The sequence below is a fragment of the Petaurus breviceps genome, unplaced genomic scaffold (genome assembly GCF_028583685.1).
Source record: "Petaurus breviceps papuanus isolate PSGF00001 unplaced genomic scaffold, PetGlider_PUasm1.0 171, whole genome shotgun sequence".
NCBI lineage: Eukaryota > Metazoa > Chordata > Mammalia > Diprotodontia > Petauridae > Petaurus > Petaurus breviceps.
In genome coordinates this window covers 26,631,543-26,650,016 of record NW_027185754.1, presented here as the reverse complement: position 1 = coordinate 26,650,016, position 18,474 = coordinate 26,631,543, and the positions used below count along the sequence as shown (strand labels likewise).

Below are 18,474 nucleotides of genomic sequence, written 5' to 3'. Positions count from 1 at the left end.
GTTTTAGAATGGGGAGAGAGAGGAGATATTTATAGACAAAGAAGCCTCTGCAGAGGGAGAGATGGACCTAGAAATTGAAAATGAGAAAAGGTAATAGATCCTTAAAACCGAATTTCTCACAGATATTTTGTAATAAAACTGATTGTTTTGTTCCATTTATCATAAATCAGGTACCTTAACTTTTCTATACCTAATATTCTCAATTTGAAACATGTTGACCAGTTGATTTTTAATGGTCCTAAGTGATTTTCTGCAGTGATTCAGGATTCCTGATTTCGTTCTTTTTTTTTTTTTTTTAAAGCAATTGGGGTTAAGTAACTTGCCCAAGGTTACATGGCCAGTTTTTTTTGTGTGGGTGTTAAGTATCTGAGGCCGGAACTGATCCCAGGTCTCCCAACTCCGGGGCCAGCACTCTTACTCACTGCACCATCTGGCTGCCCTCCTCCCCCCCCCCCTTTTTCCCCCAATTTCATTCTGATGGATACTGTCGCATCCCAGGAGAACCATAATTCCTTTTTTAATTTTATTTTTTATTCTGAACTTAACAAACACCAAATAAAATGAACATTTCCATAGATTATACACAAAACTGCAGACCTCTAGTATGTAGCTTGAGTTTCCTTTTAAGTATATAATATATTTTAACATGTAACTTTTGAAACTATCCTGCTTTTCTCTTTTTTCTTCTGACTTTCTGTTCTCTTCTATGAATTTTTATTTTTTTGCTTTTTGGAGCGGGGAAGGCAGGGCAGTTGGGGGTAAGTGATTTGCCCAAGCTCACACGGCTAGTAAGTGTTAAGTGTCTGAGTTCGGATTTGAACTCAGGTCCTCCTGACTTCAGGGCCAGTGCTGTGTTCACTGTGCCACCAAGCCGCCCCTCTATGAATTTTTAAAGAAATGATTCAATGACCTTCTATTCATTCTTTTTCTTTTTTTTTTTGACAAATCCATCTTCCTTCTCAAATGAAAAAACAAAACAAAACCCTAGTAGCAAATCTTCATAATCAGATAACATAAATTCCCATAGTGGCCACCTCTGTAAATTCATGTCTGTTCCTCACCCTGAGCCCATCACTACACTTCATCTTGTTGTTGCACCATTTCAGTCATGTCTGACTCTCCATGACTCCATTTGGGGGTTTCTTGGCAAAGATACTGGAGTGGTCTGCCATTTCCTTCTCCAGGTCATTTTGCAGACGAGAAATTGAGGCAAACGAAGTTAAAGTCACTTCCCAGGGTCACACATCTAGTAAGTGTGTGAGACCAGATTTGTATTTAGGTCTTCCAACTCTAGGCCTGGCACTCTATGTACTACACCACTTATCTGCCCCATTCTTCATTTTGGAGGATCATAAATAAGTTCTTCCTTGTGGGTGTTCCCACCACAGACAAAGCTCTTAACCCCAACATACCTTACTTGATTGTTTCATGAGTTGCTATGGCCAAAAAAATCATTCCCCTATGACCAGTCTATAATCAATAATCTATATGTAGCATTTAGCAAAATCAGTCATCTTTTCCTCTTGGATAATCTCTGTATTCTTGATATTCATGATACCACCCCCTCTTCGTTCTCCTCTTACCTTACCTGACCACTCTTTCTGAATCTCCTTTACTAGACCTGCATCCAAGTCCTGCCTGCTAAACCATGGGTTTTCCCTATGACTCTGTCCGAGCCCCTCTTCTCTCTAAATACACTGTTTCACTTGGTGAGCTCATAGCTCCCCTAGGTTAAATTATCATCTCTATATAATTCCCAGAACTCTATCTCTAGCCCTAATCTCATCTAAGCACCAGTCTTGTTTTACCAACTGCGTTTTGGGGACCTCAAACCGGATGTCCCTTTGGCCTCTCAAATCCAACACGTTTGGAACAAAAGTCATTATCTTCTTCCCAAACCCTCTCCTCTCTCAGTCAGGCTCACCACTTTGGAGTCACCCTCAACTCCTCTCTCACAGTCTCCCCACACACTCAATTTGTTGCCAGATCTTTTTGTTTTCTTACGTTCACAACATATCTCTTATACACCCCCTTCTCTGCACTCACATAGCCACTGTGGTTGTACAGGCCCTCATAGCCTCATGTCCTTGGCCTTCTGAGTGGTTTCCCAGCTTTCAATCTTTCCTGAGCCCAATCCATCCTTTACTCAGCTGCCAAAGGGATTTTCCTGGATCACAGGTCTGACCATGTCACCCCTTACTCAAGCTCAGCTGGCTCCCTATTGTCTGCAGGATCGAACAGAAAATGTCGTGTTTGGCATTGAAGGCCCTTCACAACCTGGCCCCCTCCTCCCTTTCTGGTTCTCTGCCCTAGCCTCACAGGCCTGCTTGCACACTGTACTCCCATCTTGACTACATCTTTTCATGGCCCAGCTCCCATATGTGGGATGCTCCCCTTCCTCTCCTCTGCCTCCTCATTTCCTTGGCTTTTTTCAAGACTCTGTTGAAATCCTACCTTATACAAGAGGTCTTTCCCAATTCCTGCCCTCCAATTTTAGTCCCTTCGCTCTGTGCTTGCTTCCTACTTACACTGTATGTATCATCTATGAACATAGGTCTTTGTATCCCCAGCCTCTACCACAGTACCTGACACATAGTAGGTACTTAATAAAGGTATACATGTATTACATACATATATGTACTTGAGGATTCCAAAAGTTGGAAGGGATATTAATAACAGTAATTATTGTCATTCAGTTGTTTTCAGTCACGTCCAACTCTTCCTGACCCCATTTGGGGTTTTCTTGGCAAAGATACTGGAGTGGTTTGCCATTTCCTTCTCCGACTCATTTTACAGATGAGAAACTGAGGCAGCCATGGGTAAGTGACTTGGCCAGGGTCACACAGCTAGTAAGTGCCTAGGGTCATATTTGAACTCATGAAGATGAGTCCTCTTACCTCCAGGCCTGGCACACTGTCAACTTCACCACTCAGCTGTCCTCGTGATAATTATAACTGACAATACACACACACACACACACACACACACGCATATACACACATCTTTTAAGTTTATTAAGTACTCAGTGTCATTAGTATCAGACTCCAATAGAAACAGATCTCTTATGGGTCACATATTGGCTTCAAACCCCACAAATTTACATTTGTATTTTTATTTATTTTGTCACACATTTCTCAGTCACATTTTAATCTGGCTCTGGTCACACTAGGGAGTTTTGTGGGCTGTGATTTGATATCTCTGCTCAGAATATTATCTTTTTGGCTGTCTTTCATCCTTAGAATATAGAGCATAGAATGTCAGCTAGAATAATACTTTGAACACAAAGTAAATACAGAATGTTACAGCTGTTAGGACCCTTAGAAGTGCAAACAAGTCAAGTCCAAAAGCATTTATTAAATACTTACTGTGTTGCCAGGCACTTGGCTAAGTGCTGGAGATACAGAGAAAGGCAAAAAAACACAGCCCCTGCCCTCAGGGGGCTCACATTCTAATGGGGGAGACCACCTGTTAACAAGATAGATGTCAGATGGGAAACACGGGAGATGCTCAGGACTGGGAAGGCATTAGCAGCTGGGTTTGGGGGCAGCATCTCGAAGGAAGTCAGGGAAGGTAAGAGGTGGAGGTGAGGAAGTGGCCCAGTCCAGGGGTGGGGACAGCTAGTGCAAAGACAGAGAAGGAGGGGATGGAAGACCGTGCTGGAAACTGCACGTGGGCCGTTGGCTCAGTTACAAAGAGGTTCACTGTTTAGAACAGAACTTCAGAGCTGGAAGGCACCATTAGACGTCATCTGGTTCACTTTTAGTTTTATAAAAGGAGAGAGCTGAGTCTTGCTCAAAACCACCCAGGTAGTAATGGAGCCAAGATCTGGGCCCGAGCCTTCTCGCTGTATCCCATTGCCCTTCCAGTCTGAGGACACAAATATCTTCCCCATGGAATCTCCCTGATCAGCTACTGTAGCTCCCAAGGCACAGGTTGCCCGGCCTCTGAGGCCTTAACACTGACTGGACCGATGCCAGGCCCTGATTACACAAACCAGCGCTTTGTCCTTCTCGGCACATGGGCTCCTGTTTGTCACATTCCACCCTGAAAGTGAAGGTAGCATTGGATTTTCACTCAGCCAGTTCGTCCTTTCCAATGTTCAACTGAGGCAACCACATGTTTGCTTAACAAGGTAATGTCCCATCGTTAGTGTATTACCAGTCATGAGTCCCTCAGTTCGATAGGGGCTGATTTATTTGTTTGGAGCATGGGAGGGAGGGAGGACCTGCTGCTGTGGTTTGCAGGTAGGGAGGGAACTATTGGTGCTGGGAAGTCAATGAAATAGATCAATACAATCCTGCTGGAGGGATTAAACAGCCCTGGGAATATCCCAGAGCTACTCAGAGCTGCACAGCCCTTTGCCTTCTTCAGAAGAGAACTTAACACAGCCCCAGCTGGGAACACGATCTGTCCAGGGGTCCCAGCCTGCCTATGGCATAAGATGAGGAAAATTGGAATGTTTCATGGAATAGAAAGAATGCTGGTCTTGGAATAAGGAGGGTCTCAGTTTGAATCCCAGCTCCACAAAGACAGTGTAAAAATTTGAGTCAGAGGTTCTGGATTCCAGTCCTAGCGCTGGCACTACCTAGGTGACGGTGGGCAGTCTCCACATCTCCACAGTTTTCAGTGTCCTAGACTGTAAAATGAGGTTTTTGTGCCAGATGTGCCTCCTGTGACTTGCCAGTTGTGTGATTATGACCACCACATCACACAGTCATACGTGTTCCAGCAGCTTCATGGAGTGGTGAGGAAAGCATTGGGTAGAACCTGAAGCATCCAGAAATGGTAGCTGCTGTTCTGACCTGCTCCTCTGCCCCTGCTTTTGTGTCCTCCGTGGCTATCAAAGCTGATTTGGGATGGGGAAGAATCTGGGTGTTTCCTCAGAGTTCTGTGGCAACACTTTTTCCACAACCTGGAGTATTGTGGTCCTTTCTCGGTCTCACATTCAGGAGGGACATTAGCAAACTTGTGGGGAAGGGGCTTAAAACCACTGAAGTGCAGTGATCACAGAAAGAAAGTCAGGATGTTTAACCAAGAGAAGAGAAGACTTAGGAAGTGACCCTCTATCTGTCTTTAAATATTTGAAAAGCATTTTGGAAGAAGGATTGGACATTGTGTTGCTCAGCCCAGGAGAACAGTAAGTGGAATGACAGGAAACTAGATTTTGACCCATTCTTACCAAGGACAAATTTCCTGGTAATTGGAGTTACCCATGAGCAGAATTGGCTGCCATGGAAGGTGGTGGGTTCCTTACCACTATAGATAGATAAACAGCAGCAGTGTTTATTTAGCACCTACTATGTGCCAGGCACGGTGATAAGCACTTTACAAATATCATTTCATTTGATTCTCACAGTGACATTGAGAGGTATTATTATCCTCACTTTACATTTGAAGAAATTGATGCAAACAGAGGCCAAGTGACTTGCCCAGGGTCACATAGCTAGTAAGTGTCGGATTTGAACTCGGCTCTTCCTGATTCCAGGCTCAGTGCTCTATCTAGTGTTACGTGAATTTCCTCTAACATCCCAAACAAGCAGAGTGTAGTAAAAAGAATGTTGGGCCTGGAGTTCAAAGACATAGGTTCAAGATACAGAATGTCAAAATCTCAGCAGTGGAAAGAGCCTTGGAAGTAATCTGAAACAAGAGAAACCCCCTTTGCAGTATCCTCAACAAGTGGCCATCTGTTTTTGAAGACTTTTAGTCTAGTTTCTGGGATGATTAAGTCATCTGAACTCCTGCCCATACTGCTTACATAGTAATAGTTAGGTGACCTAGTGGTTAGAGCGCTTCGCCTGGAATCAGGAAGACCTAAGTTCAAATCCAGCCTCAGACATGTATTAGCTGTGTGACCCTGGGCAAGTCATTTAATCTGTATTTGCCTCAGTTTCCCCATCTGTAAAATGGGGATAATAATAGCACCTAAGTCCCAGTGTTGTGAGGATCACATGAGATATTTTTAAAACAGTTAGTATAATATCTGGCACATAGTAAACACTATAAAAATGTTAGCCATATATAAATATTAACTATGACTATCACTTCTCTATTCCTGGAAGTTATGACCCTCTTAATGCAGCCCAATATCACATTAGCTTTTCTGGCTAACACTGCTGAACTCATATTGAACTTGCAGTCCACTAAAACCTTTATACATATATATTTAAAACAACTCTAATCATAATCCTCCCCACCCCTATCTTACCCTTGTGAAGTTAGATTTCTTTTGTACCTGATTGTAAGACTTACCACTCCCTCCTATTGAATTTCATCTTCTTAAGCTCAGCTCAGCACTCTAGCCTGTCAAGATCCTTTTAGATACGGAATTGTGCTAACTATTCCTCCCAGCTTTGCTTCATTTGCATGTCTTGTGGGCATGTATACCACCAATGTTTTTATCCAAATTATTGATAAAAATCTTAAACAGCATAGGACCAAGCACAGATCTCTGGGGCACTCCACTGGAGACCTCTGCCATGTCGACATGGAACCGTTAATAACCACTCTGAATTCAGAATCCATCTGTTTTTGTCATCCAATCCACATCTCTCCATATTCTCCACAAGGGCAGTGTGAGATACTTTACCGAAAGACTTGCTCAAATCTAGATAAATTATATCTAGAACATTCTCATCTATGAGTTTAGGAATTTTGTTAAAAATTTTTTTTCCTTTGTCTCAGTAACTTTATAAACATACCTTATTTCTTTTTCCTTTAGCACTAACAGGCTACATATTTTTAAATAGTATTTTTACAATTACATGTAAAGATGATTTTTAACACTCATTTTTAATAAAATTTTGAGTTCCGATTTTTTCCCTCCTTCCCACCTCTCTGCTCCCTAAGATGGTAAGCAATTTGATAACATTCTGTGTTTTCAGGTCTTTCTAGTTGTGACATTATGTATTCTATGTGCTGTTGTGACATCTGGCCTCAGACATTAGCTGTAATGTCCCTGGGCAAGTCACTTGACTTCTCTTTGCCTCAGTTTCCTCAACTGTAAAATGGGGATAAATAATAATATCTACCTCCTAGAGTCATTGTGAAGGTCAAAAGAGACAATATTTGTCATGAGCTTAGCACATAGTAAGCTCTACGTAAATTTCAGCTATTGTTATCACTTATTTATTGGATTGGATTCCCTCTAGGGTAACTTTTTAATTCTGACATTCTGTGATAGTCAATATTAAGTGTCTGTTGTGTGCTAGGCTCTGTGCTGAGCACTGGGGATACAAGTAAAAAGAAAAAATAGTCGCTGCTCTCAAGGAGCCTACAATCTAATGGGAGAAGACAGTGAACTAAAGGAAGCTGAAAGGAGTGGGGCAGGGTTGGGAGAAAGAGTGCCAGAGGGTGCTCAGCACAGGACACCGTGAGGACACATGGCCTCAGACCCAGCAGAGAAGACAGAAGATTCTGAGCCCTCTACAAAGGGAGGCTTTGGGAAGGAATCTTTTGCTCCAAAGATTGCCAAGATGATGCAGAAAATTTAAGACAATAGCAGGTTAGTAGGCATGATGCTGCGCTGCTGTGCTCAGGGCACATGCTGTGCTTGTGGACCTTGGATCCTTAAGAGATCATCACGTCCATCTCTTGTTTTGAGGAGAAGACTGGGAGCCAAAGAAGCAGATTCAAGTGTGAGAGCCCAGGCCTCACAGGTTCTGACATCTGTGCCTTTTCCACTGTCCCTTTCCCTGGTCTCTGCCCCTCTCCCTCTGAGTCCCCTCTCACCTCTCTGTCCCTGCCCATGAGACTCTCCTACTCATTCTCTGTCTCTCATAAAATCATGTATTTCAAGACTTGGGAGCAGGGGAAGGAAAAGTGTGTGTGTGTGTGTGTGTGTGTGTGTGTGTGTGTGTGCACGTGCGTGTGTGCGTGCATGCATGTGTGTTTTGGGGGGAGGGTGTGAAATTAAGGACAGCCAGGTGGTGTAGTGGATAAAGTGCTGGGCCTGGAGTAAGGAAGACTCATCTTTATGAGTTCAAATCCTGGCCCAGACACTTACTAGCTATGTGACCCTGGGCAAGTCACTTTAACCCACTTTGCCTCAGTTTCCTCATCTATAAAATGAGCCAGAGAAGGAAAGGGCAAAATCACTTCAGTCTCTTTGCCAAGAAAACCCCAAATGGGGTCACAGAGTCAGACATGACTGAAAAACAACTGGGTGGAGTAGGGGACTTAAAACCCTATGACATTAGAACACAGACAGAGAATGTTAGACCTGCAGGTGTGACTTTAGAAGAAAGGATGTCAGAGCAGTCGCTATAGAGTATCAGAGATGAGAGGGACCTTGTTGTGATCTAGAATGTTAAAACATAAAATGTTCTTGGACTTTAGAGCTGGAAGAGACATTAGCGATCCTCTAGACCGGCCCCCTCATTTTAAAGAGAAGGCAAGGAATTTGCCCAGTGTGGACAAGAAGCCTGGAATCTTTGCTAGTGCATTGTAGGAACTGACCCTGATGGTGAGGAAGGAATCTTAGGGCATGAGGCAAAAGGATAGGAAATGTGTCTTTGGCTGGCTTGGATGATAAGAAGGCGATAACTTTTTTTTTTTTTAAAGGGGAGAAGTGAGTGAGGGATAAGTCCCTGCTGGGGACTTGTGTAAATGGGGCAGGGAGGGAGGGAGAGGAGCGGAGGAGAGGAAGAGGCAGCCTCAGACCTTTGTCCCCAATTTGGGTATAAACAGCCTGAGCCTGAGCCGTGGAAGACCCTAGGGTCCTGATTGAGTAAGTCCTCCGCACGGCAGCCCCACTTGGAATCCATGGGCAGCTTTATCAGCTCCAGAGGCTCTGGGCTAAACTGAGGAGCCTGGCGGTTACTGGAGGAACCTGTGCTTTATTTTCATTATACTTGGCACCCCGTGGAGGCTCCCAGCGGGCAGCCAGGGCTCCTCAGAATTTATTTATTTACACGGAAGCTCATCTCCGAGATCAGTGCTGCTGGATCCGGGCCTTTGGCGCTGGCATCCCAGTGAGGGGTCTGCTTGCGGCACACATCCAGCGGTGCCCTCCAGAATTAGTGCTCGAACTCCGCACAGCAGCCACTGAGGCTGTGCCCGTGATTAAGACCAAACAAGGGAAGCAGGGAAAAATAGCCAACAACTCCGGGTTTGCCAGCCCTGTATATTTTAGTAGCACAGCATTGTCTTTAAAAGCGCCTTAGGAATGCTTGTGGAATTGGGGAAGATTTCGAGCCCCCAGACTACTATGAGGAAGGGGCTTTTTAAACTTTTGCAGGCTAAAGTCTTTGATTTCAGCTTAAGGAGCCGTGTATTGAGCACCTACTATGTGCCAGGCTTATCAGTTCAGTGAATAGCAGCTCATATTTCTGTAGAGCTTTTAGTGCCCCAAGCCAGGGGGCATGAGAAGCTTGTCAAAGGGATGGGGGAATAGTTAGTAAATAATGATCTTGTTGAAAATAACTAACCTCTTTATTTTAGTTCTTATTTGTATATGCATGATAAATTGTAGAATTTATTTTTCATGCTGAATAGGGGATACAGGAAGGTTTACCAAAGGCTTACAGAGGCATGGGGGACTGAAGAAGGCTGAGAACCTCCGCTTTGGGGTTTTACAGAGCACTTTTCTCATAATAATGCCTCAAGGTAGGGATTGTGCAGCTATTCTCATCCAGCTTGTTGTGATGAGGAAAGCAGCTGATTAAGAAGGCGGTGAGGGTAGAGCACTAGGTTTGGAGTCAGGAAGACCTGAATTCAAATCCAGTCTCAGGCACTTACTAGCTGTGTGACCCTGGGCAAGTCACTTAATCCTGTTTGCCTCAGTTTCCTCATTTTTAAAATGGGGATAATAATAGCACCTACTTCCAAGAGCTGTTGTGAGAATCAAATGAGATATTTGTAAAGCATTTAGCACAGAGCCTGGCACAGAGTAAGCTCTTTATAAATGTTAGACAGTTAATATTGTTGTTATCATCATCATCATCATCAGAACAGCAATATCTGAAGCCTGGTCTTGATACTACCTGTATGTCCTTGGACTTCTCTCGACCTCAGTTTCCTGATCTGTAAAATGAGGGACTTGGAATAAATCATCTCTAAAGGACCTTTCTAGCATAAGATCGTATGGTCCTCCTGCTGGAGATGAGTACACTGTGGCTCAGAAAAAGGAAGTGATCCACTCCCCCAGGCCCAAGTTAAGCATATCACAGTTGGTATTTGCCTCCCACCTTCTGACTCCACTTCCAGCATTCTGTTGAAGGGCAGGATGCAGCAGCTGTTGGGACATGCAGACTACCGTGGTGGGGGCTCAGTGCATTAAGAGACTGAGTTCTAGGCGTTGGCTCTTGTCTGGAAGAGGAGTGGAGATAAGGGCCCAAATAAAGCTTCTTGTTAAGAGACATTCGAGCTAAGTTTGGGGCTTGAGGAGGGAGGATACAAATGTGGCCGGATTCTCAGGCAGTGATAGCGAGCATGTGTGCGTGTGCACCACAGCCTAACAGAATCAGATAAAAGTGATGCCAGATTCTCCCTCTACTCAGTGCCTCAATTTCCTCATCTGTAAAATGGGAATAGTACTCTTCATGCTACTCGCCACTCATGGTTGTTGTGAAGAAAGTCCTTTGCAAACTGTAAAATAATTTTAAAAAATAATGCAAAAATTTTAGGCATTGCAAAGCACTTTCTTCATAGCAGTTATATGGTAGATGTAGTGTTTTCGTCCTCATGTAACAGATGAGGAAACTGAGGCTCCAGGAGGTTAACTTGTCCAGGTTTGCATAGCTAGCTAAGCAGTGAAGTCAGGATTCAAATCCTGATCTCTCTTGACTCCAGAGTTAGCATTCTCCCACTGAGGCCTTAGTCTTGCCAGGCCACAGTGAAGTGACTCCCAAAGCCCTGTGTTCCAGTTTTTACCATAGCTTCTTCCTCTGAACAGGAATAACTGGCACATAAGAATTCAGCTTAATCCTTTTTCTGTCTTGCTCAGTGACGTATTCAAATGACTTAGATTGACTCCTCTGGTCTCCCAGCTGCTCTCTGCCAGGGCAACAGATGTACTTTTGTAACTGTCCAATTAACCCATGCACCTTTGGTTACCATTTTGATTATTTGAATTGTATCCCCCGAGTGTTGCCACTTTGCAGAATGCCAGAAGCCCTTCTATTGTGTCTGGTCCTTGTCTCTGCACAGCACAAATGTCCTTTCACTTCAGCAGCCACAAAAAGCCCAAAAAAGATTTATTAAGCACCTAATGTGTATGAGGCCCCATGCTCAGGGCTGAAAATCAGCCCAGTTCCTGCCCTCAGGGAGGGCCTCTCACTGGTGACTGCAGAAGAGGACATTTAGACAGGGAGCTCTGATAGAGATTTAAGTACAGAGAGAGGTCACGCAGTATCCCAAGAGCTCTGAGTAAAGAGCTGTCTTTCCTATTTAGGGAGACCAAGGTGGACATCATGGAAGAAGTGGCACCATAGCTGTTAATTGAAGGAGGGAAGGAGTCGGGGGTGGGGACATTTCTAGGAAGGCAAAGATGATGTGAGCAAAGAGCTGGAGGTAGGTAGCAAGGCCCAGGGTGCGGCTGGGGAGCAGGTGGTTATCCATTGTGGCTGGTAGTAGCAGTGGGCATGGGGCTAGTGACTAGAACCCTTGGTGTCCTGACTCCCAGGGTGCTTCCTCGGTAGGGACACAGAGTCTTCCACCTTCAGCAATTCCTGGGGCAGCTCGTCTCAGACCCTGTACTCTGCAAGGGGACACAGTAAAGGGGTTGATAACTATTGAAAAAAAAAACCCACAGACAAAAAAAAAATCACTTCTCTGCTGGAAGCTTGCTGTGTGTTTCTGCAACAAGACAGTGTTCTTTGGACAGTCTCCCCGGTGCATGATAATGAGCGAAGGCCTAACAATTATCAAATGGTTCCCTTATTAAAACCAGAGTGTAGCATCTCCCCCTCAGCCGAGGCTAATGTGAAGAGCTGGGTGATTTGATGCAGCTTGCAAAAAAATGGTTTGAAAACGGTCCTCCAAACGGAGGAGGTATCAGGCACAATTAGCCAGCGGTGCTTCATTAGGATGAGGCATTGCCCCATTGTTTGGCGCTGGAGGTAACAGTGAGCGAGAGTGACAAGAAACACTTGAATCCCATTACGGATTAATAAGCAGATGGGGCACAGCCCAGGCCGCATGCTGGGCCGCCGTGCTACTCGCTTTGCGGAGCCTTTCCATAGCTCCCTGCTCTCCCTTTGAAGACAAACCTGATTAGTGCTGTTCGTTCCTTCGTATGTAAATGGTGGGCTGGGGTGGGGATGGTTCCTGGGCAGCAGTTGTAAAGGTACCAGGCTCTGACTGCTTTCTGACGTTGTAGCAAAATCATGGAGGGCCTGCCCTGGCCTGGTTTATCCAGAACAGAGTTTGGGGGTCAGGGAGGGAACAGCACAAAACAAGAATGTCTAAACGTTACGTTTTCAGAGAATTTTAGTAGAAGGGACCTTAAAATATACAATTGTCAGAGCTAGAACAGAACTTGTAAGTTATCCAGATGGGCCAATGGTAGGTTAGGCACCTGTCCCAAGGAGGTCAGTGATTTAAAAAACAAAAAAAGGCCTCATAGGAACTAAAATATTTATAGTAGCATCCTTGTGGTAGCAAACACTGGGAAGAAAAGTGGCCAAACTGGCAGTTCATGAATGTAATGGAACGTTGCTGTACTGCAAGCAATGATGAGAATGACCACCAGAGACAAATGTAGGAAGACCCAGGAACCAGGAGGCAAAATGAAGGAAGCAGAGCAAGGAAAAGAGTTTTTATGACTGCAGCAATGCAACGGTAAAAGCAATACCAGCAAGATCACTGAAACTGAACTAACGCTGTGAAATGAAAACAAAGAAGAGAGGAGAGTATGACTTCTTCCCTTCTTTGCAGAGGGGGAGAACTATGGGTGTGGAACATGGTGTACCAAGGGAGACTTGCTTGATGAATTGGTTAATTTTGCTGTATTTTTTTCTTCCTCTTTGCTATAAAGGGTTGTTTCTCTGAGAGGAATAGGAATGGGGGAATACATATATACACACGTGTGTGTGTGTGTGTGTGTGTGTGTGTGTGTAAATGTAGACAATGTAAAAGCAAATATTAAAAATTGGGGAAAAAAATGTCTAGTCTGACCATATTTTACTAAGGAATAGATTGAAGCACTTAAATCAGTATATAAATGTGGTCTTTTTTGTTTTTTTGCAGTTTGGAAAGTGTTTTCCTCACAACAGCTCTGTGAGGGTAGGTAGATGAGGAAACTGAGGCCAAAAGCGGCAGCCTTCTGCCATTGGTTCCTAACAGAAAGGTGAATTGATTTGTGCTCCTCTTGGAAAGATTTGAAGAAGACTTAATTTCTAGTTTCAGCTCTGCCATTCCTGTCCTCTGAGCCTCAGTTTCCTCATCTGTCAAATGGTAATAACAGTTGCACTTTTTCCTTCAGAGGACAGTTGTAAGGGAAGTACTTTGTAAGCTAAGAGTAGTATTGTGAATTGCTGCTGCTGTTGTCCTTTTCTAAGGGGATGGATGCGCATCAGACTTTGCACTTTTGTGGAACCAGGCAGGATACGAAGCTGAGAGGCCCCTGTGTAATTTGGATTATCCACTTGTGTCCCAGCCCTTCCCCATTGTCGAGCTCTCTTGAAGAGCCTCTTCTTGGGGAGCCAAGGGACAATCTTAGCTTCTCCTAAGTAAGTGGTGCTAATTCTTCTAGCCAGGGAGCAAATGACCCTTTCTCTGGCCTCATGTGATCACAGACCACGGGGCTCCCACTGTGATAATTTCTATGATGGATGGCTACTCATTCTCCTTTTCCTAGGTCTACTTTATAAATCTGGGTATTTGGGTCTTGCTGAAGAAATATCATTCCCTCCCATTCAGCCCCCCATTCACATCCCCACCCCCCCAAGGATCTAAGGAAGTTCAGATGTCTCAGTGGGATTCCACCGAACTGAATGGATGGTTTTAAATAAATTTTAATTAGAAAGTTTTTTCCCCCCTTTCTTCGTGTGTGTGTGTGTGTGTGTGTGTGTGTGTGTGTGTGTGTGTGTGTAAACCAGATAAACAAATAGGAGCCATTTCTCTTATCAGATGGCCTAATGGGGAGGGAGGAGGGCAGATGAGAACTAACAGTCACTGAGAATCCTCCATTGAGGTGCCTCCTTCTGACGTGAGGGTCACCCAGGATTCTTGCATGTCCTGCTAGTGGAGCAGAAGCTATGGCAGGGCCTCTCAAGCTTGAAAGGTTTTGACCTTGTGCCAGACAACAGGCCCATGACTGTTGTCTGGGAACCAGCTTAGCCAAGTATGAAGAAGATTGTCACCGGTTGGCCACAAGAAAATAAATGTGTTTTGACCCAGCAACTGAAAGAAAAAACCAGCCCAAACCTTCTTTAAGGCATAAAGGACTTCCAGTATGTGTTGGTAGAAAGCATTGCTTTTATCAATGAGATCATAGATCCTTGGAATATTGAATAACAATTTCTATAAATGCATTAATGTTTACAAAGCACTTTATTCAGGAAGCTAGAAGGCAGATGGTAAAAAATATTTTTATCGGGGCAGCTAAGTGGCACAGTTAATGGAGCACCGGCCCTGGCGTTAGGAGGACCTGAGTTCAGATCCTGCCTCAGACACTTAACACTTACTAGCCATGTGACCCTGGGCAAGTCACTTGACCTTCCTTCCTTGCCCTGCCTTCCCCCCTCCAAAAAGCAAAAAAAAAAAAAAAAAAATTATCCCCATTTTACAGATGAGGAAACATGAAACCCAAGAGTTTATGTGACTTGCCCAGGAAGGAGGGTGGGGCAGGGACCTCGTGATAGAGGTCCCAGTTGGTGGCCAAATATCAGTTACTTGTTAGAATCAAGAAGCAGTTTTGTGTAACTGCTAGACTGAAAATTCATTTTGTGTTTCCTCCCTACAGATGGCTGCTCTTCAAAGTCCCTTCTATGGAGATAAAATGAATCTTTTTTCTCTTTGTCAGAAGATAGAGCAGTGTGACTACCCTCCTCTTCCAGGAGAACATTACTCTGAGAAGGTGAGCTAAACCTGGGACCAGCAGGCGTCACCCATTCCTCTCTCTTTCTGTCAGCAGTGCCACAGCTGGCAATGGTGCCACCATCTTCAGATACAAAAGTAGTTAGTCCTGTCCACCCCTGGACCTTTTAACCCTAATTAATTTCCCACACACACTGTTTACACAGAATTACATCATGTTATGCCTAGAAGGAACCTTAACTCAAGCCATTTTGGGTAAGGAACTCAAGGTGACTTGTTCAAAGTCACATAGCACATAAGTGCCTGGCAGAGCTGGGACTCCAAGCTTGGTCCTTTTGACTTCAGTTCCACTCTCTTTTCTCCTCACACACTATCTCTGCCTCCCTTTTCATGTATGGACTTTGCTAGAAATGTCCATGTGTGGTTGGCCACACTTGGTAACACAGCAAACACTTGAGGATGTACCTGCTGGCAGCCAGAATTAGTGTAAGCTGACAGATGTGTTTCCTGTCTGCACAATTACTGTCTGCGTGCCTCCCTCTGGCTATGCTAAAGAGTATGTGTAGTGCACTGATGGAGTCCAGGGTGAGCAGAACGGTTTCCAAGACTGGGTCCCAGAGAAGGAGTCCAGATGGTGTTAGACACTATTAACAGAACGCTGGAGAAGGCAAGAGACCTCTTACTCTCTCGCCCTGCTGTTTGCTATTCCTAGCAACCAGGTTCCTTTTTTCCCCTTCTTTTTATAAATCGAGTAAATAGAGTATTATCCCCTTTTGTCCTGAGCTTCATGGTTTTTATCATCAGAAGAGGATGAATAAGCCCCCTTTCTGAGGACCCTAGGCCTTCCCAGGGCATGAGTTATATTGAGAGTGATGAAGAACAGTTAGGCAAAGGAGGGTCTGAATGGCTGCTGTGACTGAGAATCGACATCTACTAGCAGCCTAGAATGCTTTGAAGGCAACAGCAGCAAAGTCCTTTCCCAAGAAGGGAATAATCCTTGCTAGAGATGTATGTGTGCTCTGTGATAGCAAGTCCAACAAACCAGGGACCCAGGGATGCATTATGAAATACATTTTTCTCTCTTCTCACCTTAGTAACAATCCTAGGCGTTAGATAGCAACTGACTGTATATACCTCGGTCTTGAAACTGGAGGTTGCTGGTGAGAATAATTCTTACGTTTTACTGTTCTGAATTGGTAGAGGGTTGCTGTTTTTTGTTATCAATGGCTAACACTTTTTTTTTTGGGGGGGGGGGAGGAAGCAAGGCAATTGGGATTAAGTGACTTGCCCAAGGTCACACAGCTAGTGATTGTCAAGTGACTGAGGTCAAATTTGAACTTGGGTCCTCCTGACTCCAGGGCCAGTGCTGTATTCACTGTGCCACTTAGCTGCCCCTTATAGCCAACATCTTTTTATGTGCTTGTAGACATTTATGCACTGGAATGAGCATGGTGGTTTTATTTGAATGTTTTAGTTCAGTATTTTCCAAAGTAATGCAGTCCTGGAACATTTCGGGGTTGGAAATAACATTGATGGAACCCACCACTTCTAGTCAGGGAAACCTGGAAGATCACACACATACACATCATGTATATGTATATGCACATATGTATATGTATCCTAGCCAAGAAATTAACCCGATTATATTATACTGGAAAACTTGTGCACTAAATATTAAGAGATTCATAATTTCTTATTTCCCTTGTTCTTCAGAGCTGAAAATCATTTACCTCAGTCTTCTCATTTTAGTGATCAGAAAAGCACTCAGATGTCTCAGTCATTTGCACAAGGTTGCATAGATATTGGGCAGTAACGTCGGGATGCAGGTCTGCGCGTCTTTAGTGATCTTTCCCCTAAATTACGTTGTTTCAATTAATATTTTTGAGGGGAAAGTATCACTAACATTGCTCTTTCCTCAGCAAAACTTTATACTGGAAATGTTAATTTGGAACTTGAGGACCTGGGTTTGAATTTACTTGTTAGCACTTACACGACAATCAGGCAGTCTTGAAGAACAAAGGAGGGGATGCTCTCAGAGCATGCCAGCCAGTCTTCTGGTAGAAGTTTTACTCAAATCCAGGGAGTGCTAGCTAAATGCTGTTATCAGGGAATCTTGCTGTGGCCACCTGTGATGAGGTTCTTACCTGCAAGAAGTATTTTAACCTGTTGTTTCCCAGAAGTAAAGTCAGAGAAAATGTGACCAACTTGAGTTTCTTGGTCCCTTGAGAACCAGAAATAGAAACTTACCTACCACCATGTGTACACATAAGTGAAAGGCATTGGGGTATATTGATACACTTTTACTTAATAACAGTTTTTCTTCTTTATTCAAACTTGCCAAACCCCATAGTAGATAGTGCTGATTACACAAGTAATATGTAATAATGTAAGGTTCAGAAAATTTTAGAGCTGTAATCTGAGACTCTGAGGATGTCAGAGCTGAAAAGTAAGACAGAACATGGGATGTTCATCTATGGTCAGGTAGCATCAAACTCGAGCAGAAATGGGGACCAATCAGCTTACATTAAGGATCCCTGAAGACTGCACATTGGCTTAGTTTTAGTGTGATATCTTCCCAATGACATTTTAATCTGGTTTGGGCCTTACTCAGGAGTGTGACGGGGAGATGCAAGCCACATGTTTGTCACCCCTTGTCTAGTCCAACCCTCTTAATTTAGAGATGAGAATGGGGCAGAGAAGGGAAGCCGAAGGCTACTATTGGCAGTTAGAGCTAGAATCCATTTGAAAATGTTTTTCTGTGAATCTCTACACGTAGCTAGCTAAGCTTCCAAAATGATCCTTTATAGTTATGCCATGTGCCAGAAACCTCTAAAGATGCCACATTCAGTGGTAAATTGTTCTGTCTGGCCTCTAAGGGTAGAATCAGGAACAATGGGTGGAAGTCACAAAGAAGCTAACAATTTGGACTAGATGTTAGGGGAAAAAAGACAACTTCCCAACTGTTAGAATTGTCCAGAAGTGAACTGAGCTGCCTCAGGAGTTGGTGGGTAGAGGTTCTTCCTTTCCCAGAAGTCTCTAAGTAGAGGCTGGATGATTGCTTGACAGGCATATTACAGTGGGGTCCCTTCTTAGGCATGAGTTGGCCTAGATAGTTTCCAAGGTCCCTTTTCCAACTCTAAGATTCTGTGACCCTGTGGACAAAACATGTACAATGCAAGGCTCTATTTGCACCCTCCCTCATCCTGTATCGTTGCTGTCCTGAATCTGGTTCAGTAACTGAAGTACATTCATGGGATGCAGCTTGTGAAATGCTGAGCCCACAAGGCAGTCAATGCATTCACTTGGTCTGCATCCCATTTGGCGGCCCAAAAACTGTGTGCTGGGCAGTGGTTAGGTATTTAAATGAGAAAACAGTGTAGTGAGCTCAGTGATGCTATTTAAGATGTGTGCTTTATAAGGTCATTATTTTAATTACCATTAAAATAATTGGCACTGTGGCTATCAGAAGAATGTGAGAAGATCAGAGGCTCAAGGCTG

General features: G+C 44.0%; 1 protein-coding gene across 4 annotated transcripts in view; it reads left to right on the top strand.

Moving 5' to 3' along the window:
• The window catches only part of NEK6 (NIMA related kinase 6), a 130,353-nt gene that overhangs the window by 109,375 nt on the left and 2,504 nt on the right, over positions 1-18,474 (top strand). For all 4 annotated transcript variants that reach the window (XR_011167332.1, XM_069082784.1, XM_069082782.1 and 1 more), the window contains one exon: positions 14,903-15,016. Coding sequence is in view for 3 of the 4 variants with exons in the window: in XM_069082784.1 (XP_068938885.1) it covers positions 14,903-15,016 (114 nt within the window). In the remaining variant the exon portion in view is untranslated. The remainder of the gene's footprint in view (positions 1-14,902; positions 15,017-18,474) is intronic.